This window comes from Hemitrygon akajei, chromosome 5, assembly GCF_048418815.1.
Source record: "Hemitrygon akajei chromosome 5, sHemAka1.3, whole genome shotgun sequence".
Taxonomy (NCBI): domain Eukaryota; kingdom Metazoa; phylum Chordata; class Chondrichthyes; order Myliobatiformes; family Dasyatidae; genus Hemitrygon; species Hemitrygon akajei.
Genome location: NC_133128.1, coordinates 132995506 through 133021397, shown reverse-complemented (window position 1 = coordinate 133021397; position 25892 = coordinate 132995506). Strand labels below are relative to the sequence as shown.

General features: G+C 46.1%; 1 protein-coding gene across 3 annotated transcripts in view; it reads left to right on the top strand.

The window, feature by feature from the left end:
- LOC140728184 (neuropilin-2-like) overlaps positions 1 to 25892 on the top strand; it is a 113014-nt gene that overhangs the window by 59062 nt on the left and 28060 nt on the right. For all 3 annotated transcript variants that reach the window (XM_073046524.1, XM_073046525.1, XM_073046526.1), the window contains exons 8-12: positions 7778 to 7922; positions 8983 to 9341; positions 12876 to 13020; positions 20277 to 20393; positions 24688 to 24849. In XM_073046524.1, coding sequence (XP_072902625.1) covers positions 7778 to 7922; positions 8983 to 9341; positions 12876 to 13020; positions 20277 to 20393; positions 24688 to 24849 — 928 coding nt within the window. The remainder of the gene's footprint in view (positions 1 to 7777; positions 7923 to 8982; positions 9342 to 12875; positions 13021 to 20276; positions 20394 to 24687; positions 24850 to 25892) is intronic.

The following is a 25892-nucleotide window of genomic DNA, read 5'->3' as shown; positions in this document are numbered from 1 at the left end:
GCAAAAACAGGGTGAATATCCATCGTCTTTCTCCAAGGAAAAGGGAGCTAACAGCTGGAGGGCATACCTTTAAGGTGAAAGGGAACTAAGGGGCAACTTCTTCATGCAGAGGGTGGTGCATGTATGGAATGAGCTGCCGGGGAAAGTGGGCTGAGGCAGGTACAATAACAAGACTCAGAAGACAAATGGATAAGTATGTGAATGGGGGGACGTGGTTTAGAGGGACATGAGTCAAGTGTCGGGAAATGGCATCAGCTTGCTGGGCATCATGGTTTACGTGACTGGGTTGGAATGAAGGGCTTGTTTCTGTACCATATTATAATATAGTCACCCCCCTGCCCCAGCATTTCAACTCTCGGTCACGACGGCGATGGATGCCGGAGGGATGGAGACCTATGCCTGCTGTGTCCCACTGATTCCATACTTGGTCATTGAGTAACCTCACCCTCAACCCCCTTTACCAGTTGTACTTGTTAATCCAGTCCCCTCCAAGCTCTCAGCATCTTCCCTCCAGTTTGGAAACTTCATCACCATCAAACGAGGACTGGGTCATTTAAAACTGAGGTGTGTAGACATTTCCTTTCTCAGAGGGTAGTGAACCTCTGCCCCAAATGGTTGGGAAGAACAAATCATTAGATATAATCAAGGTGGAAAGGGACAAATATTTGAAAGATTGAGGAATTAGGCACTATGGAAACTGACACATGAAAGGTGTTGAGACTAGCTTGGGATCTGCCATGGTCCTACTGACTGGCAGGGCATTCTTGATGGGCCAAGTGGCCTAATCATGTTTTCTTGAGTTCTTATATTGCCTGGATTGGAACATGTAAGTTATAAGGAGGGGCTGGACAGGCTGGGTTTTCTTTTGGTGGGGGGGGGGGTGGGGGGGAGGGACCTGATAGAGGTGAACAAAATTATGAGAGAGGTAGACAGGGTAGTTGGTAAGAATGTTGCTGGGGTGTCTAAAACAAGTATAAGTCGAGAGATCCGAGGTCTGAGGGGGAGTTTTTCACCCAGAGGATGTCTGGAATCTGGAACAGTGCCTAAGGAGGGGAGAAGCAAGGATTCTCACATCATTTCTGAGGCAGCCAGATCAGTACTTGAACTGCCAGGGACAATGGAGGCAAACAAGTTTAATAGAAATGGGCATTATGGATAGTATAGACACAGAGGGCTGAAGGGCCTATTTCTGTTCTGTATGACTGTGGGCTTTACATTGAAGGTGTAATATGATCCCTAACACGTCACCCCTCTAAAATCAGTTCCCGTTGCTCACTGTCTCCTGAGCAGCTGTCTGTTTTTCTGCTGATGTCCACTTTCTTATCTCCGGAACAACTAATCAATCCCTACGGTCACCAAAACAAAAATCATCTTCAACTTGAGAGCAAATAAAGAACGAGAAGTGAGAAGGTTGTTTGACTTCTTGCTGTTTGCTTTTTGAGTCATTTAACAGTGAGGAGAACCAGAGAAGCAGCAGGAATTATAAACTTATGCTGCTGATCTTCTGTCTGGGCAAAGTGGATTTCTTTGAGAAACGTGGCTCAGTGAATAGTTCAAGGAATGCGAAATTTAAAACATCATCTGTTGTTTCTCTCACTTTCACAATTAAGGTGTTAATCGTGCCCCTGTTGTGGAGAGCCTAGGTGGAGCGGGGGTAGGGGGGGGAAGATGTTGACCTGTTGGTCACAGTGGGCTATGGGGGCGGGTGAGAGGGAGGAGGAGAAGACGGAGGCAGTAATGGTCCCTAATCAGATGTTGGCAGCTGGACTATTACTTAGAGCTGCACTCTTAAGTCCCATGGGAAGCCTGCCTGATTGTTAATGGGTCGTTGTCAGCTGAGGTACAACAGCACGACTGGGTGACATTCGAGACCTGGAATGAACGAAACAGCAAGAGGTGAAAGGGAAAATTAGTGCTGAATTTCTATAAAGGTTTTTACACTGGGTCAGAGCATTAGGATCCTTGGAGGGAGATGGTCCCCGTTGCGAAGAGGGAAGTGAGATTCTCAGTACGTACATCGCAATGTGATAATGGCCTGGTAATCTCTGTCAGTGACAGCGGATGAGGGAGCAATCACTTCACACAGGGGACCGCCTTTCAGCCAGCAAACTGGTAAAATCAACGAGTAATGTTGCACAATCAGCCCCTCACAGCATGTCCTGATTGGCTTTTTTGATTTACTGTTTTTAATTGGCTGTACTCATGCTCCAGATCCCAGCATCCGCGGTCCCTTGTGTTCCCCTGTCCTGACAGAGTATTGGAGACAGCTCGGGGGTGGGGGAGTGAGAAAGGACAAATACTTTTCACTCTGCAGCACATTTCAGATATTCCTTCCTCACACATGGCCGGAGAGAAGGGCCACTCACCTCATCCCTCTTAATGTCTGCTGGTGCATTTGTAATGCAGCATTGGCCAGTGTGGTTCAATGTGACAGACGTTGGCACATTTCACGTGCAATAAGGGAATGATTGAAGTGGACTTGTTAGTGAGCTTACTCTTTGGGGTTAACATTTACAGGGGACACTGGGGATGCCATTGAAGAGGAGTGCTATGCAGGAGTCGTTATCACTTGCTCCAAGCCCCCTGCAACCAGTCACTGGTTAAACTCACTCATAACCAGATGAGGTTCACGAGAACAATGCCGGGAATGAAAGGGTTAATATATGAGGAGCATTTGATGACTGTACTTGCTGGGGTTTAGAAGAATGAGGGATAGTCTGAGATAGAGTGGATATTTCCAGTAGTGGGGGAGTATAGGAGCAGAGACGGCACAGCCTCAGAATGCAAGGTCATCCCTCCAGAGCAGAGATGAAGAGGAATTTCTTATTCTAGCAGGTGATCGATCAGTGGAATTCATTGCCACAGATGACTGTGGAGGTCAAGTCATTGAGTTTATTTAAAGTGAAATTGATAGGTTCTTGATGGGCATCAAATGTTACAGGGAGAAGGCAGAAGGATGGGGTTGAGAGGGATAAGAAACCAGTTATGATTGAATGGCAGAGCAGACTCGAAGGGCTGAATGGTCTAATTCTGCTCCTATGTCTTATGATCTTATGGTCTAATCACCCCCACCTACCTCTTCTGCCTGCACTACCTACCTGTCATCTTCCACCTCTGCTCAGTCCACCAATCAGATCAGAGTCCTTCCCTAACACTCTCCTTCTCCTCGCTATATTGGCCATCTTATCTCTCCACTGTCAGTCCTGATGCCTGGCTTCAGCCTGAAACATCCACAATTCCTTTCCTCCCACTGACGCTGCTTGACCTGTTGAGTTCCTCCTGCCGATTGTGTGCTGCTCCAGATTCCAGCAGTTGCAGTCCCTTGTGTCTTATTCATAATCATGTTGGATTGACACTTTCTGAAACTGATGGCTGATGTTCGTAGCTCTTCTTCTTTTCCAATAAAAGATTCTCATTGTCTTTTCAACTGTATGAGAACACACAGTTGAGTCATGGAAGGGTTTTCTCTGGTCAAGCAGTCTGATGCAGCAAAGACCATACAAACCTGCAAAGACAAGTCAGTCCTGATGAAAGGTCTCGGCTCGAAATGTCAACTGTACTCTTTTCCATGGATACTGCCTGGTCTGCTGAGTTCCTCCAGCATTTTGTGTGTGTCGTTTGGTATCTGTGGCTGGGTGCATTTCATCCCATGGTCACACACTTTCGCTCAATGTTCTTGCCATGGCATCTCCTCAGGACAATGACCAACAGTCTACTGGAAGGGATCAAGGCACTTTGTTCATTTTGACTGTCAGTGCCCAGGAAGGAAGTCTGTAGAAAGTGGTGGATACAGCCCAGTCCATCACAGACAAAATCCTCCCCAGCACTGCATACTTACAGGAAGCACTGCCACAAGAAAGCAGGATCCATCACCAAGGACCCCAGCGATTCAGGCCATGCTCTCATCTAGCTGCTCCCATTGGGCAGAAGTGACAGGAGCCTTGGGTCCTACTGCCAGTTTCAGGGATAGTTATTACCCTACAACCATCAGGCTCCTGAACCAACTTCACTCCCAATACTGAACAGATTCCACAATCTACGGGCACACTTTCCAGGACTCTACAACTCACGCCCATGGTATCATTTTATTTATTTATTTATTTTTGCACAATTAGTCTTTTGCACATTGTTGATTGTCAGTCTTTGCTTATGTATAGTCTTCATAAATTCTATTGTTTTTCTTTATTGCCTGCAAGAATCTCAAGGTGGTATGTGGTGATATATACTTTGATGCACAGTCAGTTCAGCGCCTCAAACCAACTTGATCATCAATTGTCATGAACAAAAGGATCTAAGAAATGAATGCAAAGAATTACCCAAACACTCTTCTTTTTATTCTTCTCCTGGGTTTTGTCGCAGCAAAGTTCTGGAGATTAACTCCTAGAGACTTTATGCTCTGGGGAGACAGACCTGAAGCCTAATCAGCTTTCAAAGGATGATTGTGCTGAGAAAACCTTTGGGAATCCTTTCCATTTCTGCTGTTCCTTACCTAAATTTTTCCCTTGCAATCGGGAGACCTAAGGGACCTTAAAATGCAGCTTTGGGACGCAGAATGCTTGTGGGCATTGGGAGGGGTCAGGAGTTGAGTGAGGACAGGCAGAGTGCTGCAGATGACAATTTTATTTTTCTTTACTCTCATCACTGTCCTGTAGGTTATTTTTTATTCCAAAGGCATCCCACTATCTACATCTAAACATCGTAAAATGTCTGCCACGAATTCCAACAAACAGCTTTAATGAAATTCGCTCAAATTAGTTAAGAGAGAAATGATAAAGTTGTGTTTCTATTGTAGTTTGGTTTTAGTGACACTTCTTTCAAAATTACTGACATTCTTCACGCCAATTTGAAAAGGCCAGGTTATGGTTAGTAAACTGCAACAATGACTGTAACGTCATGTGGAATTAGAAGAGAGAGCTGGTGATTTAGAAAGGAAATGTAAATGAAATTGGATCGACACATCTGTGAGTTAGGGAGGGTGGGGTTGAGGGCAGCTTTGGAATCAGATCATTGAAATATGACCTCAAACAAGACCCTAAAGGAAAGATCAGGCCAAACAACAAAGCTTTCTGGCAGACATGTTGTGATGTTCAATGGAAGTACCTTGGGTAACAAGAGACATATGGACATGAGGCAACAAGGTTTTAGTCAGGACCCTCCTTTACGGGAGCAGGTGCTTGTGAAAAATGGGTCCTGGTGGAAACCACCATCTCCCAATCCCATGGAGCTTAATTAATTACGGGTGTTATATTTAGGCTAGACGAGCACATGAGCTGCTGAAGTGTTCAGGGAGCACGCCCAATAAAATATTATTGTTACAGCTGAATCATCACTTGAAGATGATGAAGAGATACGCATTTAGGCATTCAGACAAAGGAAAAGTAACCCCATTTCTACACCATTCACCTCAGTTCTGTAAAACGGACTACTAAAACATTATGAATGTTTAATTTCAGAAAGTAGAGTTCAGATGGGAAGACCAACACCGACATTGAGGGAATGGCCAGTGAGACTGACTCTAAATGGGTGTATGAATGGTGAAAACCACCTCTCAGTTCAGGATCTGGGTGATGTCTTCAATCTTTACATTCGGGAAGGTGGGTGGTCAGGAAGGGGAGATCAATCATTTAATCTGAGCCACAGTAGTGAGACCACCCCTTTAAATGGGGAACAGGAAGGGAGAACGCTCCCTTAAATGGAATGGGGATCGGAGAGGTGAGATCAGCCCTTTAATGAGCAGTCAAGGAGGTGAGAATGCCCCTTTAAATAAAGAGGTCTCGGGAAGGCATATTGCCCCTTCAAATGGGCAGTCAGGGAGGTGAGAACACTTGTTTAAATGGGGAGGGGCACTCAGGAAGGGGACACTGTCCCGTTAAATGGGCACTCAGGGAAGAAAGAGGTGTAATGTTCTGAAGGCGAGACTCCCTTTTCTAAAGCGTTCCTCTAGTTACCTATGGAGGGCTGCCATTGGCAAGCCCCTCCCTTAAACAGAGCCCTACCTCCACCCCTCCCACATTTGAGTATTCCTTTCTAAGAGGAATCCGTGGAGATCAGTAACACGAGGAAGCCTCAACTCGTAAAGGGAGAAAGAGCACGGGGAATCTTGAATCCTTCCACCAGAAGTCCAGTGTGTGTCAGAAGGAGCGTGGCACCTCACAAACCTCCGTCCACCCCCGCTCCCCTGCCCACTGTTCAAGAGTTCCCATCCTATCTGTGAGGGGGGCTGTGCTCTCCAGTACGTATCAGAAGGAGCACGCCACCTCACAAAGCAACTCCCCCACCCAGCTGGTCAGGAATTCCCACCCTATCTGTGCTCTCCCTCGAGCCACCCGCAGAGACCACAGAACTGGAGGGGGGATCCAAGCCGGCATTCGTATCCCAGGAGTCTGAATTAGAAGGAGAAGAAGATTATTTGATTGCATGTCGAAGTTCAAAGTAAATTTATTATCAAATTATGTATAGGTCAGCATATTAAGATTGATTTCCTTGCAGGCATTCACAGTAGAGCAGAGAAATATGATCAAATCGGTGAGACACTGCACACAAAGACTGACCAGGAACCAATGTGCAAAAGAAGACAACCAGCAAAAACAAAAAGAAACTAAATAAATAAATACTAAGAAGATAAGTTGTAGAGCTCTTGAAAGTGAGTCCAATGTGGAATCAGTTGCTCTAGCCTATCGATCCTTCCAAAGCATGGACTAGCGTAACATCAGAGAACAGTCACTCATCACGCACACGGCAAGGATTGAATGCATCCTAGGTGTCAGCGAGGTTAAAACAACAGCCAAGGACATGAAGTGGAACTGGGGGAATGTTGCCAAGCGCAGGGAGTGTAGGTACAGTGGGGGCTGGGGCTGCAGCCTCTAATGGAAAATTTCTGTGCACCACATCTCTACTTACAGTTTAAACAAAAGGAGAAGTCAGTAAATCTCACTGCTGGCTAACCTCAGCCCTGTTCACTTGAATAAGACTAATGTTCCACTAGATTTCCTTGAATTCCTTTCATCCCCAGAGGTACTGTGCTGGAAAGGTTAGAATTGTAAGTTAAATTCATCAGCTCCGGCAGCATTCAAATACATAATCAGCCCATTTATATTCACCCTGCCTGCGAGGACCAAACCTGAACTAAGTACGCCCCCAAAGCAGAGGGGAGGTTGGTAGGTTAGCCAGCCGCTGTAAATTGCCCCTTGTGTCTGGGTGAGTGGTGGGGAGAATATAATGGGGTTAGTGTAAATGGGTCAGCATGGATTCTGTGGGCTGAAGGGCTTGCTTCTGTGCTGCATAATTCCACGATTCACCGCATTTGGAAAAGGGGACTCTTCGCGTGTTAGCATAGATTAACGCAATCATGTTAACACATGACGAACGTCGGGCTCTATGGCAACCTATTGATGCTCACTACTAAAATTGAGGCAAGAAGACTGCAACTAGCAGGGCACTCTCTAAGCCACCCTGAGCTACCTGCCAGCCTAGTCATCGCATGGGAGGATGAATCCTGGGCACCCTCCCAAGACTAGTCAACATGCTCCTAGAAGATAGAGGCGTGGCTAATGTAAATGAACTTAACACACTGATGAGGGAGAGGGAGGAGTGGAGAGTCCATCATCGTGCCTGATGCCGGCCCCCTAGGCCGGAGTCAACGTAGTCGTAGTAGTAACGCAATCTGCTTCTGCTCCTAGTTATTTGCTGTTTTCCTAGTTATTTCCTAGTTACTAACACAATCTGCTTCTGTTCCAAGTTATTTGCTGGTTACTAACACAATCCGCTCTGTTCCTAGTTATTTGCTGCCAACACAGATGGAAACGAGGTAGTGCTGAACACACTGACGCCCCCTGTCGTGGCTCGCTTTGTTCGCATCAGGCCCCAGCTCTGGACGAATGGCATCTCTATGCGTTTCGAGGTCTACGGCTGCCAGATTACAAGTAGGTCTCCCCCTCCAGACCCTCATCACTCCACCTCTACTACCACCCACACTCTCAACGTTCCCCCTCCACTCCTACCCCAGTAACCTTTCAACTAGGAAAGCTTGTGGCTTTATTGAGTTCCACAGAGGACTTTGTACTACTGTAGTCCCCAGTGTTTACCTAACATCACTAAGGCAGATACCTCAGCATTAAACTTCAAAAGCACTTCCTTTGCAGTTACCCAAGATCAAGAGTTCCAGATTTTCTTTCTGAGCGAACTCAAAGCAAACGCTTTACAAAATGATGCAGAGATTCTCGAAAGGACGGGATCTGCTGTCCTCATTTTCTCAACACCTGTAGCCCGGTTACAATGTTTTATCTTGTCCATGGACCATCACTTATCTAATTCACACAAGCTGTGCAAAGCCCAAATATATCTTCTCACCGAGGGCCCTGACTCAAAACAGGACTGCATTTCTCTAATGCATTTAATAGTGAGCAATTTTGACATGCCTTATAAAAGCATGAAATTAAATTACAGGGTCACACAAGAGGGTGGCCAAACGGTTTAGAAACCAGGTGGGTTTGATGGCGTGACTAAGAGGCACAGGGGTTCAGGGAAGGAGTTACGTACAAAGTTTTGTGGCCTCACAATTGCAATTTCCCTTAACTAGTTAACTAGACGCACGTTGCACAAGTCGTAGGTGAGGCCACCCTTGGAGTACTGTGTACAGTTTTGATCACCCAGCTAGAGGAACAATGTTAATAGACTGCAAAGAGCCAGAAAAGATTTAGGAGATACTGCCAGGACCAGAATGCGAGAGTTATAGGGAAAGGTTGGCCAGGCTATGCCCTTATTCCGTGGAAGAAAGAATCCGTGGCGAACTTATACAAGTTTAAAAATTAATGACAGGCATACATAGCTGGATGGTTTAGTCCTTTACCCAGGGTAGGGTGGTAAGGAAGACATAATTAGCCTTGATTTAAACCTGTAAGTGGGTCAAAGTGAACTAATTGTTGTGCTGATACAGGCTTCAGGAATTCCACAGGCTCCAACAGACTTCTTCTTTTCCAACAGATGTTCCCTGCTCCGATATGTTGGGAATGGTCTCTGGGCTCATCCCCGAGTCACAGATCACAGCCTCCTCCACACGGGACTATCACTGGTCGCCGGGCAGTGCCCGGCTGGTTGCCAGCCGCTCTGGATGGTACCCAAGGCAGCCACACCCCTTGCCCGGCACCGAGTGGATCCAAGTGGCTCTGTCCTCCCCGAAGACCGTCACTGCCATCATTATCCAGGGGGCACGAGGGGCATCGGCTGTAGGCGGCGGGGTGGGCGGGGAGAACAAAGCCTTTGTGAGGAAGTTCAAGCTGGCCTACAGCATGAACGGAGTCAACTGGACTTTCGTCAAGGAGTCTGCAGGACAGAGGCACAAGGTACGTGTGTGTGTGTGTGTGCGTGTGCGTGTGCGTGTGCGTGTGCGCGTGCGTGTGTGCGTGCGTGTGTGCGTGCGTGCGTGTGTGTGTGCGTGTGTGTGTGTGTGTGTAACTTCTAGAGGGAAATGATTGGACGTATGTCCTTCCAAACACCTAGAAGGTTGCTGTGAGTGATGTTGGCAATTAGTTTGAATTTACGAAACTACTCTCTCAGTTTTACTGAAAGAACAATCCTGCTTTTATTAGGAAACGTTACTATGGATTTAGTATCAGTTCTATTTGGGTCCTTCAGAAAAATTTTGAATAAACTCACTGTTATAAAATAGACTTAGCTTGCTCACTAAGTAGATTGTAAATCAGTTCTGTTTAAATAAACAGCGTTTGTTGGAAAGTGAACTGCAGTCTGTTCTGACCTCCCTGCAGCTCACTGGCTACTCTTGGTGGGATAATGAAAGGGACAGAGATATGGTCCATCTCTCATCTTGACTGAATTAACCGGCTCCCAGTAAAGAGGTACCCTGTTGATCCCATATCTGATTCTGGTGCCTCGGGAGGATTGAATTCATTTCTACTATTCTTTCAGGCAACACATTCCAGATAAAAAAAAAGTCTCCTTTGCCTCGTCTGTCAATTATCTTAAATCTATGTCGTCTGGTTACCAACTCCGTTACAAGTGGAAGCAGATTCTCCTTAATTGCTCTATCAAAGTACTTCATAATTAAATTAATTTCAAGTAATTTGAGCATTAAGTGAAGAGGCAACTTGGAATCTTAACCTGAGTTATTTTACCTCTTTATGATAATTAAAATAATATCCTGGATTTTGAAATTGATGTGTAACAATATGGGGCAGGCACAGCTGTTTTGGGGGATTGAAGCAGTGTTTTTTTTCACCGTGTGCTGAAAAGAACACAAAGCTGGCCTGTACAGTGTGAGGACATTGGAGAGGTCCAAGGGAGACTTGCCGGAACTGAACCTGGGCTATGGGAGGTTGGGGAAATTCTGGTCACCTTGGAAGGGAGTAGAAGCTTTAGAATGGGTGCTGAGGAGATTTACCAGGATGTTTCCTGCATTAGAAAGCATATCTTAGAAGGGATAAGCTGAGTGAGCTAGGGCTTTCTTCTTTGAAGCGAAGGAAGATGAGAGGCAATGGTAGAAGTGTAGAAGATGATACAAGGCATAGATCGAGTGGGCAGCCAGAGACATTTCTCCCAGGGTGGAAATGGCCAATGCTAAGGGGCATAATTTTAAGGTTATTGGAGGAAAGTATAAGGGGATGCTAGAGGCAAGTTCTTTACACAGAGAGTGGTGAGTGCGTGGAACCCCCACCAGGGCTGGTGGTAGAGATAGGTGCATTAGCGGCTTTTAAGAAACTCTTAAATAGGCACATGGATGATGGAAATATGGAGGGTTATGTAGAAAGGAAGGACTAGATTGATTGAAGAGGAGGATGAAATGTTGGCACAACATCGTGGGCCGAAGGGCTTGTACTGTGCTGTAGATCTGTGTTCTATGTAAATTGTTGTTCACCTCAGGTTGGATGTAAAGAAATTAAACAAAATTGTCCCTTAAAGTGTGGAAGAGAAATAACAATAAAAGCTTCTAAAATTGGATTAAGGCAACACGAGTGAATCTGCAGATGCTGGAAATAAATAGAAACACAAAATGCTGGCAGAACTCAGCAGGCCAGACTGCATCTATGGGAGGAGGTAGTGATGACGTTTCAGGCCGAAACCCTTCATCAGGGTTTCATCACCCTCCTGATGAAGGGTTTCGGCCCGAAACATCGTCACTACCTCCTCCCATAGATGCTGTCTGTCCTGCTGAGTTCTGCCAGCATTTTGTGTTTCTATCTAAAATTGGATTAAGTATATTGTTGGGGGGGGGGGGGTGGGGTTCGGGGAAAATACAATAGAATGGAATCAGAATCGAGTTATTATCGCTGACATATTGTGAAATCTGTTGTTTTGTGGCAGCAGAACAGTGCAAGACAAAAAATTACTTTAAGGACCAGTAAGAAATTTTTTTAAAGTGCAAAATGAGAGCAAGATAGTGAGGTGGTGTCATGGCTTGTTCAGAAACCTGATGGCAGATGAGTAAATGATCACTGAGCTCTCCTGACTCTGGTAAGGGTGAACAGACTGCTGTGTTGTGTTATTCTGACTGAAGGACAAGGTCACCAAGAGAATGAAATGAAGGAATTCATATAGGATACAGCAGAGTCCTGTCCCTAATTAAAAATAGAGCCTTTTTGTTACAAGAGGAGAGGAATAAACCTTGTGGCTGCCAGGCTCTTGCTAATTAATCATTTATAAAATTTGTTTTCATTCAATCTCCAGCTTATTGATTTAATTTCCAACCTGTGGCAAGTCTAATATCCAGAGTGGCAGATAATGTTTGCTGACCCTCCAATGTAACAGTGATGGAGAGCAAAGAAGGAATTTCCATTCCTCGGGCAATCTTGGTGCTCCCAAGATGCTCCAAAAGTACTTTCCAAGCAATGAAGGCCTTTTCACTTGCAGTCTCTGCTGCGATGGCTCCACGTAAAGCAAGCAGATTATGCCTAGCTCTTTCTCCTTCAGTGATACTGGCTAATCGCCTTGAGTAAACAACTTCCTTTCCAGCCCTGATGAAAGGCTTCGTCCTGAAACATTGACTATTTATTCAATTCCATTGATGCTGCCTGACCTGTTGAGTTCCTCCAGCATTTTGTAGGTGTTGCTTTGGATTTCCAGCATCAGCAGTATCTCTTGTGTTTATGGGTAAGCAAGCACCAGAAGACCTTCCTGTCCTGGAGTCTTCAGCCAAGCCAGTGCCTTAGGGCCACAACAAAGGGGTGTTCTGGATGTTCAACTGAACCTCCTCTACCCTTCCCTGGTACAAACCAAACATACCTCAGTACCTTCTTTGAAGAATTGAATTGACTTTATTTTTGACATCCTTCACATACATGAGGAGTAAAAATCTTTACGTTACATCTCCATCTAAATGTGCCATGTGCAATCATAGTAATTTATAATAAATAGAACAGTCAATGTAATATAGAGTACACTCAAGTCAGCGCGAGTTCATCAGTCTGATGGCCTGGTGGAAGAAGCTGTTAGTCCTGGCTTTTATGCTGCGGTACCACTTCCTGGATGGTAGCAGCTGGAATAGATTGTGATTGAGATGGCTTGGGTCCCCAATGATCCTACAGGCCCTTTTTACACACCCGTCCTTGTCGATGTCCTGATGAGGTTCATCTCATGTGTTGGGGTCTAATATTCAACCCCATCCCTCCCCGAGCGATTAATTATCTGGCCCATTACAAACTAGCTAAATTAGTCCTCCAATGCACAGATGACTACATTCCAACAATATAATTGCTTCACGGAGAGTTTGGGACGGCCTGAGCCAGGGAAGGGTGTTGTATAAAAGCAGGTTTGTTTCTCCTTTACAGTGCGGGTGCATTCCGCATCGCTGCACAGGAGGATCAGTTGTTCAACGAAGTTGCCTGGTTATTTTTCCCTAATCTGTCTCTCGTCCTCCTCCTCAGATGTTTGAAGGGAACATGAACTACGACACGCCCGAGATCCGACGGTTTGATCCCGTGCCAGCGCGGTTTGTCCGAGTGTACCCGGAAAGATGGTCTCCTGCTGGAATTGGGATGCGTTTCGAATTGCAGGGCTGTGATTTACTAGGTAGGTGCGTTGAGGAACTGTCCTAAGAGATGCGGCAAACACTGTTTGAATAACACGTGTACGTATGCACGTGTGTGTTAGTGTGCATGCACATGTACACGTGTTTTCATGTGTTTATGTAAGCATGTTTACGTGTGTGCATTTACATTTGTATATCTGTTTGCTTTTGCTTAATTTGTACTTATAAAACAAAAAAAAACATTCGACACAGGAGCAGAATTAGGCCATTTGGCCCATCGACTTTCCATTATGGCTGATTTATGGTCCTTCTCAATCCCATTCTCCTGTCTTCTCCCTGTAACGTTTGAGACCTTGACTAATCAAGAACCTATCAACCTCTGCTTTAAATATACTCAATGACCTGGCCTCCACAGCTGTCCCGTGCAATCATTTCCACAGATTCACCACCCTTTGGCTGAAGAAATTCCTCCTCATCTCTGTTTTGAATGGATGTCCCTCTATTCTGAGGCTGTGCCCTATGGTCCTCGACTCACCCACTGTAGGAAACATCTTCTCCACATCCATTCTGTCTAGGTCTTTCAATATTTGGTAAATTTCAATGTGATCTCCCACTGATTCTTCTAGTGATTATTGGCCAGGAGCCATCAAATGCTCTTCACACATTAACCCTTTCATTCCCAGATTTATTCTCATGAACCTCCTCTGGACCCTCTCCAGTGCCAACACTTCTTTTCTTAGATAAGAGGGCCAAAACTGCTCACAATACTCCAACTGCAGTCTGACCAATGCCTTAGAAAGCCTCAGCATCACAGCTTTGCTCTTACATTCTAGTCCTCATAAAATGAATGCTGTCATTACATTTGCCTTCCTTACTATGACCCTACCTGCAAGTTAATCTTCATGGAATCCTGCACAAGGATGCCCAAGTTCTTTTGCACCTTTGATTTTTCAATTTTCTCCTCATTTAGAAAATACTACACCTTCTACCAAAGTTCATGATCGTGTACTTCCCAACACTATATTCCATCTGCCATTTCTTTGACGATACTTCCAGTCCATCCATGTCCTTCTGCAGACGCCCTGCTTCCTCAACACTACCTGCCCCTCCCACCTATCTTTGTATCATCTGCATACTTGACCACAAAGCTATCAATTATGTCATCAAAATCGCTGACGTAAAATATGAAAAGAAGTGGTCCCAATAGCGACCCCTGTGGAACACTAATCATTGACAGCCAACCAGAATAGGCCCCCTTTGTTCCCACTCTTTGCATCTTGCCAGTCAGCCAATATTCTGTCCATGCTAGTATCTCTCCTCTGATATTATGAGCTGCTATCTTGTTAAGCAGCCTCATGTGTGGCACCTTGTCAATAATAGACTCCAGCATCTTCCCAACCACTAAAGTCAGGCTAAATGGCCTTTCACCTCCCTCCCTAAAGAGTGGAGTGACATTTGTAATTTTCCAGCCCTTTGGATACATTCAGAATCTATTGATTCTTGAAAGATCATTACTAATGCCTCATCAGTCTCTTCAGCTACCTCATTCAGAACCCTGGTGTGTAGTCCATCTGGTCCAAGTGATTTATCCATCTTCAGACCTTTCAGCTGTGCTTATGTGTACGTTCATGTGTGTGGTTGAGAAGATATGCATCGATACGTGTATATGTGTGTTGTGCATTCTCCTGTGTGTGTTTAAACATGTATGTTCACATGCTTCTGCATATGCCTCTGTGTGTATGTGTGTGAGTTTGTGTGTGTGTGAGAGAGACTTTGTGTGTTTGTGTGTGAGAGAGAGTTTTAAAAACGGGGATCTGTGCTTGGCGGTTGCCGCTGCCTGGCAGAGTAGCACTAACAAGTGACCCCAGGTTAAGTAGCAAATAACATTTTACAACAGTGACTTATTCCATCTGTGCAAAGTGACAAGAATCTTGATCAATAACAGTCACATATTTACAGAATCGCACTGGCAAGTACTCTCGCTCCTTGTAGTCTTCAGCACACTCAGGGTCGCATACACATCTCCCTTCTTATTAAATGTGATGTAATTTTCTGGCACACAACTTCACTCAGTTCGCGGCACTGTAATCACTCAGTGTAGTACTTACACCTGAGAACAATCGTACACGTGGTACTCAGACACTTCAATCATCTCACTCTGCATCGGAATGACACATCCTCGCCTGCTCTCCTCCCTCCCTTTAGCAGTCACTCCTGAGCTCTCACACTCGTACCCCAAACACACACCTCACCCGCTTCAGCAGTGTCAGGATCAGGATTCAAGATTGAAGATTCAATTTTCTTTTTAATCACGTGGACATTGAAATGCGTCATCTGCGTTAACAACCAACGAGTCTGAGGGTGTGCTGGGGGCTGTCTGCATCTGTCACCACATATTATGACGCCAACATAGAGTGCCCATAATGCATGGCAGAGCACAACACAAGCAACAAAATAACCGCAGCAAAAATAGCCCCATTCCTCTCTCGACCAATGTACGTACACAGACCTCCACCCTCAGGACAGGCCTCCACCCTCAGGACAGGCCTCCACCCTCAGGACAGGCCTCCACCCTCAGGACAGACCTCCACCCTCAGGACAGGCCTCCACCCTCAGGACAGACCTCCACCCTCAGGACAGGCCTCCACCCTCAGGACAGACCTCCACCCTCAGGACAGGCCTCCACCCTCCCACAGACTTGGACTCAGCTCTTGGATCTACAGTCACACTTACACACAACCTTAGTCACCATTGATCTGACTCAGAATACTGAGGCACACGCACTCTCATTATAATTTTGCTTGCCACAACCTAGCAAGAGAGGAAAACAGACAGAAAATTTATTGTGGATTGTTTATTTATAGCTGTCTCCTGCTTCTCCGCACACAATAATCTTGACATTGTTAATCCAAATAATCTTGCGAGAAATACTTCTAATATGATCCCAGGAATGAAAAGTATGAGGAGCATTTGATGTCTCTGGGTCTGTGCTTGCTGCAGTGCGGAAGAATGAGGGGAGATCTCACTGAAACCTTCAAGTATTGAAAGGCCTAGATAGAATGGATGTGGAAAGGATGTATTCAATAGTAGGGGACTCTCAGACCAGAGGACACAACCTCAGAATAGAAGCATGTCCCTTTAGAACTGAGATGAGGAGGGATTTCTTTAGTCAGACGGTGGTGAATTTGTGGAATTCATTGCCACAGATGGCTGTGGAGGCCAAGTCATTCGGTGTATTTAAAGTGGAGGTTAATGGATTTTTGATTAGTAAGAATGTTAAAGGATACAGGGAGAAGACAGGAGAATGGTGTTGAGAGGGATAATGAATCAGCCATGATAGAATGATGGAGCATACTTGATGGGCCAAATGGCCTAATTCTGCTCTGATGTCTTATGGACTTACTGTCTTATGAAACAGAGTTGCTGAGGTTATTTATAGTGAAAATTTGGGAGGAAATCCTTTTTTATTCAGTTGTGGTAATGAGTAGTAATTCAGAACCAATCAGAAGTTCATATTTAATGGGCTCCATGGTCAGGTTGTCATAGCCAGAGGTGGTAATAGGGATAAGCTCCCACTACTAGAAATGTTCCCAATGGTGTCTGCCTGTAATAGCCTCTGACAACCAAGTCCAGCTCCTGGCCTTCACATGTGGCTTAGCTACTAAGCCCGGCAGAACCGTTTCTAATGACTGGAGAAGGGGCAGAGGCAGGTTACCGGCACCTTACAGCAGTAGCGGCTCATCAGCCATGGCTAGAGCTCAACTAGAAGGAAAACTCTGATCTCAAACCTCCGCTGCCTTGCAGCTGTACCTACTCGTGGGGAAGTCTTCAACGGGTAAAAGCCGAGGGAAGATCCAGAGCTGGAGTCACTAAGGCAGTCCTACGTTGAGTTCCACGCTGACTGGCAACTCCTGCGATGCTGCTGGTGCCAAACTGTATCGGTCTCTGCCGTCTCTTTGGGTTCATTGCCGCACGGAGAGGGGGAGCCTGCTGCGTAGGCAACAGCTTGCTCTCCACACCGTACTGTCCTGGCTTGCGTATCATGTAGACAGCTGGGATGCAATACCCATCGTCGACCCCAACCAGGAGAGGGGCCACATGATCGGGGAAGTGGCTTGGTCGTGATTTAATAAGAGAACATAATCTACAAGGGCACATGGAAGGAGCAGGAGATTAGGACTAACAAGAACCAGTATAGGCTCAATGGGCTGAAAAGCCTCCTTGACCATATCAGTTACATTTTGATTAAAGCAAAGACTTTTCAAAGGAATTTGTATGCGACATAAATCTCCCAATGGTTCTAAGAAATGACGGAGGTGGACTTAGATATTGTTCTTGGCTGCTTGTGCTAAGCATGCAAAATAGCAGTGGGTGCTTTGGAAATTTAGTTATATGGACTTCCTTCGAACGGAGCATTGGAAATGAGAAAAATGTGGAACTGCTACTCCCCTGCACATTTAGCCGAAGCAAAATAAAGCATCTTTCCACCCTAGGTGACTTCTTCAGCGGGCTGTGTTACGAAACAGCAACTGAAGTTTTTTCTTGGAAAAAGAAAGTCAGTGAAGTTTACGCCTCAGTCCTGCTCACCAGATGTTTGGGTGTGGGGTAGTGCTTACGAAAACTACATCTCAAATACTTGGCTTCTAGGTTCCCAGGACAGGAAGTCATCATGAGAAAGGGTCTGTTCCTAATCAGGCACAGGGAGGAGGTTAGTCACTCCTCTAACAAGCTCTCCAGGCCTGTTGTCACCCCTGACGCACCAGTTGTTAGTCCCCCCCACCTCCCCTCGGGCCACTTCTTCCACCGCTAGCAAGTGGACTATTGAACTCTGACAGGTTTCAGCTGGGGCATCTGTGAGGGCAGTCTGTTTACTCCTGCGTTCGGTTAGGAAGCACGGCCACATGTAACATGCTGCTGGCTTGTGGTTTCATTCAATTAGCCTTCAGTGCTAACTCCCAGCCATCTGCTCCCGATTACTCTGGACGACGGCACTGTACTCACTTGTGAGGCTTTGACAATGGCTCCTCAGATCCGGGAGTAATCCCCACCCACGCTCTCATCCTCATCCCTCTTCTTTTTTGTGACTTTTTAAATTCCCTCTCATTAGCTTACATTCTGTCTCCCCCACTTTCCCTTTATCCCCTGACTCCCCCAGCCCCGCTTCTTCCTTCCGAATCCTTTACTTTCCTTCCTGCCAAATAATGGTGTTTTCTTCAATGCTGGGCCCAGCTAAAGGCCTGGCCGTGAATCCACACTGCTTTGTTATCCATCCTAAGTGATAGCACTGAGCCTGGGCCACTCTGAGCTGCATTTCTCTTTCATTCTCTTCCCTTCAGTTCCCAACCCTGTGAGCTGGTCTCCTACATGTGGAAGGCTGGCCGGTTTCTGTCAATTATCCCTCGTGCAGGAGAATTGGGGGAGAGTCAGAAGTTCAAGGGCATGTGGAAGGGACTGGGTCACAGGGAAATCGGGGAGGGGTTGATGGAATTGCATAGGAAAGAATTACCTCCATCTAAGTCATAAAGTATGAAAATGAAAACATTTCTTTTAAAAGACAATAACTCTGAAACTGGAGCCCTCAGTCTGGCACTGAAAAGTCAGCCTGGGCTTTTAGGTCCTTTTGTCGACACGAGTATGGCCTTCTGTGTTTTCTTTCCGACTGCGTAACCTCTGTTAACTGAACTCAGACCAGATATTCTGGGAAACTGGCAGGAGTTAGCTTTGAGCAGTGATTTAATGCAAGGCCATTGAGGCATTTTAAAAAGCTATTGTGATTAAGAAGTGATTTGGTGCAGGCAGTTTTTGAAAGTGTGCCAAGTTGGACTATGAAATAAAGAGATTCATTCATATTTATAATAACCTTGTTCTAATATGAAACAGTAAATATTACCCAGAAAACCTACTCGTCTTTTAATTCCTTCCACCCTTCGTGATGCGAAGTTCAGACACAGAGCAGGCACCACAATTTTAAATATAAATTCAGAGTTCATTGCGTTTTAAATTAGTCACAGATTTTGGTGTGTGTGTGTGTGTGTGTGTGTGTGTGTGTGTGTGTGTGTGTGTGTGTGTGTGTGTGTGTGTGTGTGTGTGTGTGTGTGTGTGTGTGTGTGTGTGTGTGTGTGTGTGTGTGTGTGTGTGTGTGTGTGTGTCCTAACAATACTTGTATTTATATGACTTGACTTCATGTTGAGTATATTTGCAAGAATTTCACTCTGTTACAAAATGGTAATCATTTGTCAATTTGTTAGGAGGCCATTAAAATATAATTAAGTGTAAGATCCGAGCTGAGTTTGTATAAAATGCATTTGCAGAAAGTTTTGCTGGGAGTTGGCAAACAATGATGGATTGAAATACATATTCCTTCAATGATGTAACCTCCTCCAATCTAAAGGAATCTATGTGTTCCTTCAGTTCTGGCTGCAAAAACATCTCCTGGTGTTTTTTGTCCAGTGTTTGCCACCATGTCTAGGCCACACCTTCTGGAATTTATAAACATCTCCACTTTCCTCTAACTCTTCTCTTCTCCCTTTTGTGTTCGTTGTGGTGAAACCTTTCGCCTTTTGACAAGGTATCACAACTGGTGTTGAGGCACCATAGCCCCACTGAGTCCATGCCAACCGTCAGGCATCCAATATTCCTTTTCTTTACATCCTCCCCATTTCCTTTTTAAACTTGGATTGATTTCTCAGGAAGGGTGTGAAGTAGTTCGCCAAGTTGCTGTTTGAATTGGAGATGGGACAGTCTTGGATTTTCTCTGGAGTGTCAGAGCTGAGGGGTTCGTAAAATTATGAAGGCATAGATACAGTCTTTTTCCTGTGGTGGGAGTGTCAGATACTAGAGGAGAAAGCTTTAAGATGTGAGGAGGAAGGTTTAAAGCAGATGTGCAGAACAGGCTTTTTAAGTAGAGGGTGCCTCCAGTGCACAGCCAGGAGAGGTGGTGGAAGGAGATGCAAGAGCAACATTTCAGAGGCATTTATACAGATTCCTGAACAGGGAATAGAGAGATAGCATTCATGTGCAAGCAGATATGATAGGTATCATGGTTAATACAGACATAGCGGGCAGACAGTCCTGATCCTGTTCGGTACCGTTCTACGTAACAGCACCCAGATTCTAACCCTCACCTACACGCCGAGGGCAACTTACAGCGGGCGATTAACCTCCCAGTCCCGCGCAGGGGGGGAAGCTGGGGCCACCCGGGGGAAATCTGTGTGCTCACAGGGAGAGGGTGCAAACGTTTTGAATGCTGTGAAGGAAAATGAGAGCCAGGTCACTGAGAATACGCTGTCTTTTCCAGCAACCACCACGTCTGCTGCCACCGTTGTGTCTACGCAGTGGGGTGTGGAGAACGCCACTGAGGCCCCTTGCACGGACGAAGCCGACCCTGCGTGTATGATCGGCCCCCACGTGGTTGGTGAGTGATATTACACGCCGGGATCACAGCGATAAAAACTCATGGATGCTTGAGTTAAAGATAATGTGTCTAACCTTCGGAAGGTGGGAGGAAACACAAGTGGGGGTCATGGGGAGATCAATCAAGCTCCTTATAGACAGCGGTGTGAACTGAACCCCGATCTCACAGCTGCCGCCGTAAGCACTGTGCTAGGGTGCTGCCCCTCTGCCAGTGTGAACACTGAGCTCGCACGGAACAGGAGAGGAACGGCTTGTGCAACCTGCCAAGCTGCCTGGAAAGCTCAGGCCACAATGTAAAGATGAAAGATTTAAAGAGACAAAGATGACCTTTATTTGTCACATGTACATCGAAACGTACAGTGAAATGCATCGTGTTTCATCAAATCAAATCAGCGAGGCAGCCCACAATGACGGCACGATTCTGGTGCCAACATGACCTGCCTATAGCTCACTGACTTTCATTCATCTGTACACCCTCGGAACGCAGGGAAACCTGGAGGAAACGTCATGGGGAGAACGTACCCATCCTTACAGGCGGTGGCTGGAATTGAACCCGGATCCTACAGCTAAAGAGTTGTACTAACCGCCATGTCACCATGCTGTCTGATGTAGATTTACTGGTTTCAGTTTGTTTTCAGACAGTAGCAGCATGAGATATCTCCTTCCGGTTCATATACTGCACTTATAATGCCAGCTAGAGTCTAGCAGATTGTCGTTAAGAAGCAGTGAGCCAAGCATCCTGATAAACACAGGACCTAAAGGCTCATAAAATATATACTGGAGAAGCACAAGCCAGTAGTCCAGAGGCCAGTAATCCAGAGTAATATTTACTTATAAACCAGAGAAACAAGGCCAACACTTCAGAGCAGTGATGGGCTGGTCACTGGGCAATAGCTCAGGGGAACAGCAGCCCAAGAACCTGAGCCTGTAGTCCAGACAAACCAAGGAAAGCAGGAGCAAGACCCTAACAAGTGCCGACAGATACTAGGCCAGTCATTCTGCATATTCAGTGGCCTGCAGACACAGCCAGTCTCGATGACTACCATTCAGAGACACATAAAAACACATTCAGAGAAACTCTAGCCAATGAGTCAGGGGAACACCAACACGCCCTTATAAATGGGCACATGTCTGAGATTTAGATGCGAACAGAATCTTATTTTGTCACTTCTGACCTTAAATGTGGCAGGTGAAGGATAGGAAGACCAACTTACTGGGTTTATTTGCTTTCGTAGTAACCATGGTAACCAGTGGCTGAAGGTTGGTGGGAAGGGTGGTTAATTGAAGAGGGTCTGCATGGCTAGAGTGGGCCAGGAAGATGGATGGGTAACACCACTATGCTCTTAACCACAAGCAAAGTCAGAAAAGCAATAACCTGTCACCTTCAGAATCCCCACTGATGCTTCCCACTTGAAAGGTTCTCCTTGGTCTCCCTCTTTGCCACCGTAATCTCTGTACTCCTGGGATCTCCCTGACCTGTCTCTCCCCACACCCTCTCCAGCGCAAGTATGTGTCCAGTCTCTCCCCTCATTGGTGTCAGGGCCGGACCACCTCAATGTTTGTCAAGCGCCTCCCTGAATCCCGAGGAGACAGCAGCTCTGCCAGTGATGGCGAACGACACAGGTCCAAAGGGCAAGTGATTTAGTAACATGGAAAAATGAACGACGGGCAGTGTTGTGCCTGTGAGGTGGCTCTTCCCCACTTGGTGCAAGGCTTGGTGTGGCCATCCCTTAGTCCCATTGCATTTGGAAGGCAGGGGAAGAAACTTTGATCTCCCCTATTTCCCAATGTAGGGTCATAGAGTTGTAGAGCACTATATCACAAACACAGGCCCTTTGGCCCATCTAGTCCATGCCAAGTTATTATTCTGCCTGCTCCCATCGATTTGCATGGCCCATACCCCTCCTGTCCATGTACTTATCCAAGCTTCTCTTAAATATTGAAATTGAACGCACATCCACCACTTCTGCCGACAGCTTGTTCCACACTCTGAGTTAAGAAGTTACCCCTCAGGTTTCCCTTAACTTTTCACCCTTAACCTATGACCTCTAGTTCTTGTCTCACCCAACCTCAGTGGAAAAGGCCTACTTGCATTTATCCTATCTGGACTCCTCATAATTTTCCATACTACTATCAAATCTCCCCTCATTCTCCTAGGCTCCAGGGAATGAAGCCCTAACCTGTTCAACCTTCTCCTCCTATAACTCAGGTCCTCAGGTCCGGGCAACATCCTTGTAAATTTTCTCTGTACTCTTTCAATCTTAGTGCTATCTTTCTTGTAGGTGGGTTAGCAGATGTGCACACAATGCTCCAAACTAGACCTCTCCAATGTCGCCTACAACTTTATCTGCACAAACTCCATTACTTACTGCTGACTCCTCAGCTCAAAATCCCTCAGGTTCTGCACCATTTCCCCCTCATTTGCCTCCCTTGCCCCTGTTTCAACGGTGACAGTAGGAGGCATTGAAATTTGACATGGTTTCTCTCCCTCTCTCTCCCTCTCCCTCATGTTCCATGAGTATTACCTCTCCAACTCGACTTCACACCTTTCTCCCCTCCCCCCACCTCTTCTCCCTCAGTCACCACCAAGACCTGTTGTATTGACCTACACATAGTTTGTTTTAATCAAACCTGTTTGCAAGACTTCCTGTAATAATTGCTCGATCAGTTTCCTGCATATTTAAGGTCAGACCTTAGGCTTAAAAAACGTAGCTGCAAAGGGATTTGCAATCAAAGAAAGTAGCTCACATTAAGAAATGGAGGGGTTGTCTGCACAGACACACTCCCTAAGGAACGAGGACCTCTGTTGGAGAGGTAGCTTTACCATTAAGGACTCTAAAAGATCATGTTCCCCTTTCCAGTTGTCATGTTAGATAGTCCTCACCAGGACTTGATTTCAAGGTTTGACTGTACAATGTTTTCCCAGCAGCTGAGATGTGGGCTACAGAACTCATTGGAGGATGATAGTCTTATATTTAACCTTTTATTTTTCAACAAATGGAAAACAAATGATGAACGGAAGAGTTTCTCCATTTTTGATCTTTGGGGTTTGATAATTGGAATAGTGTTGTTTGAATTCACTGGGGGGCAGGGGGAGGAGGTCTATAGAACTAGATCTGGTGTTCCCACTGGAAGGAAAGCCAACTGGGAGAATTAACACAAAGTACACTGCAGATGCTGTGGCCCAATCAACACGTGCAACACGATGGAGGAACTCAGCAGGTCGGGCAGCATCTGTGGAAACGAGCAGTCAACATTTCGGGCCGAGATCCTTCGTCAGGACTGTAGGTCCGGCCCGAAACGTTGACTGCTCGTTGCCACGGATGCTGCCCGACCTGCTGAGTTCCTCCAGCGTGTTGTACGTGTCAACTGGGAGAGTTGCCCGTTCTGAGAGTGGGCTGCTGTGTGTTATTGGAGCAGGGAGGATGGAATTTGGTTCTTCTTGGAGGTTTATTCTGCAGTGGATTAGCTACATCATAGGCCCCGATTTGCAGAGCGGTCCTCTTCTACAGGGACATCCTCTGTGGCCAAACGCTGAGCTTTTGGAGGGGTGCACATGGAGCTGAGAGAGGAGGGGGATACCCCCCTAGCCAGCCAGATACATCCTAGTGATCAATGGCCCTCACACCTGACCTGCCAAATGTTTATGCAGACGGAGTAGGAAAATTTCTCCATCCACATAGAACAACATTTAACACTAGGGGTAGTAGGGGGGAAATTCCAAGGAGATGTGGGGAGGAGAGGGGCAAGCTTTTATTTTGTACAGAGTGTAGTGAGTGACTGGAATGTGCTACCTGCTGTTGTATCTGCCTATTGCAAATACAATAGCAGCATTTAAGAGGCTCGTAGATAGGCAGAAGAATGAGCAGAGAATGGAGGGACATAGACACTGTGTAGGTCGAAGGGATTAGTTTTGTTCAGCATTTAATTAAAGTTTAAAGAGCTCAGTGCAACATCATGGCCAAAGGGCCCATTCTTATTTTACTGTTTTGTGTTCTAACTATGTACAGAAATAGTGTTGACGTTCCACTCTCCTTATTTCCCCTTCACAAGAACATCTGGCTTACCCTTCACTGCGCCTACGACCCTCTCCTCGCTGTAGATCTGTGGTGTTTAATCTACCTTGTTCTGTGGGGAAGGTAGGGAGAGGAGGTTAACATGGTTGAGCAGCAGTGGTGGAGCATTGATATTTTGACTACTGACGGCATTGGCTGGTGTGGTGGGTGGTGGGGTGGTTGTAGCTGGAAAGGGAGTGAGTACACATCTTGATTGAGGATTAACGTCCCGCTCTGCAGAGATCAACTCCAACATCGAGGGCTTCAACTGCAGCTTCGGGGCCTTGCACGAGAGTGAGCTGTGTGGGTGGTCACATGACCCTTCGGCCCCGTCCAGGTGGTCTGTCCACTCTGGGAGCCCAAAGGTGAAAGATTTGCGACTGAACCACTACCACAACGCAGGTAAGTCAAACTAAAGGCAAGTGTACCCTCGCTTGAAGGGCCGATACCTCCTGCTTTTCAATAACTTGTGGCCTAGTTTTACATTTGCAGTTCAGCAGCAGTCTGGTTCATGTCTTCCCTCTCTTCCTGAACTGTCAGGCTCTGTCAGTAATTCAGTGTGGCTGCGTCAGTTCTCAGTGCTCAGACAAGTCCACTCCTTCCCAGCCTTCCATCACCTTACTAGCTGGTGACAAAATCAATTTACATTTCCTCCTCACAGGCTAATTTTAGATGACAGGCCATATTCAAAAACACACAATATTCTGCAGACGCTGGAAATCTTCAGCAACACACACAAAATGCTGGAGAAACTCAGCAAGTCAGGCAGCGTCTAAGGAGAGGAATAAACAGTTGACTTTTCTGGCCAAAACCCTTCAACAGGACTGGAAAGGTTGGGGGTGGGTGGGGGGAGCAGGAATAAGAAGGTGATGTGGGGAGGAAGTACCACCTGCTGGTGATAGGTGAAGCTAGGAGAGGGGATAGATTGGTGGGCGTTGAGGGGGGGGATGAAGTGAGGTGATATGTGGGAAAGGCAAAGGGCTGAAGAAGCAGATACCTAACAAGAGAGGAGAGTGAACCATAGGAGCAGGAGAAGGAGGAGGGGCACCAGAGGGAGGTGATGGGCAGATGAGGAAAAGGGAAGGGGTAAGAGAGGAGCCAGAATGGGGAAAGGGGGTAAAAGAGATGGGGGAGGGGGAAATTACCAGAACTTAGAGAAATCCCTCTTCATGTCTTCATGAACTCATCAAAATATGAGGTGTTGCCTATATTTACATTCTTCCATGGCCTTGTCCTTCTACTATTCTGCTCCATCCTCCAGCCCTAAAATTTTCTGAGTCTTTTCACATCCATGATCTTTATCCAAGGGCCAAAGTGCAGTTAATCCTTTCATAAACCATTTCATTTGCTCATCCTTGAGAACATTTACAAGCACGTTGCCGGGACTTGAGGGCCTGAGTTATAGGGGAACATTGAATAGGCTTTCCATTCCCCATTCTGGCTCC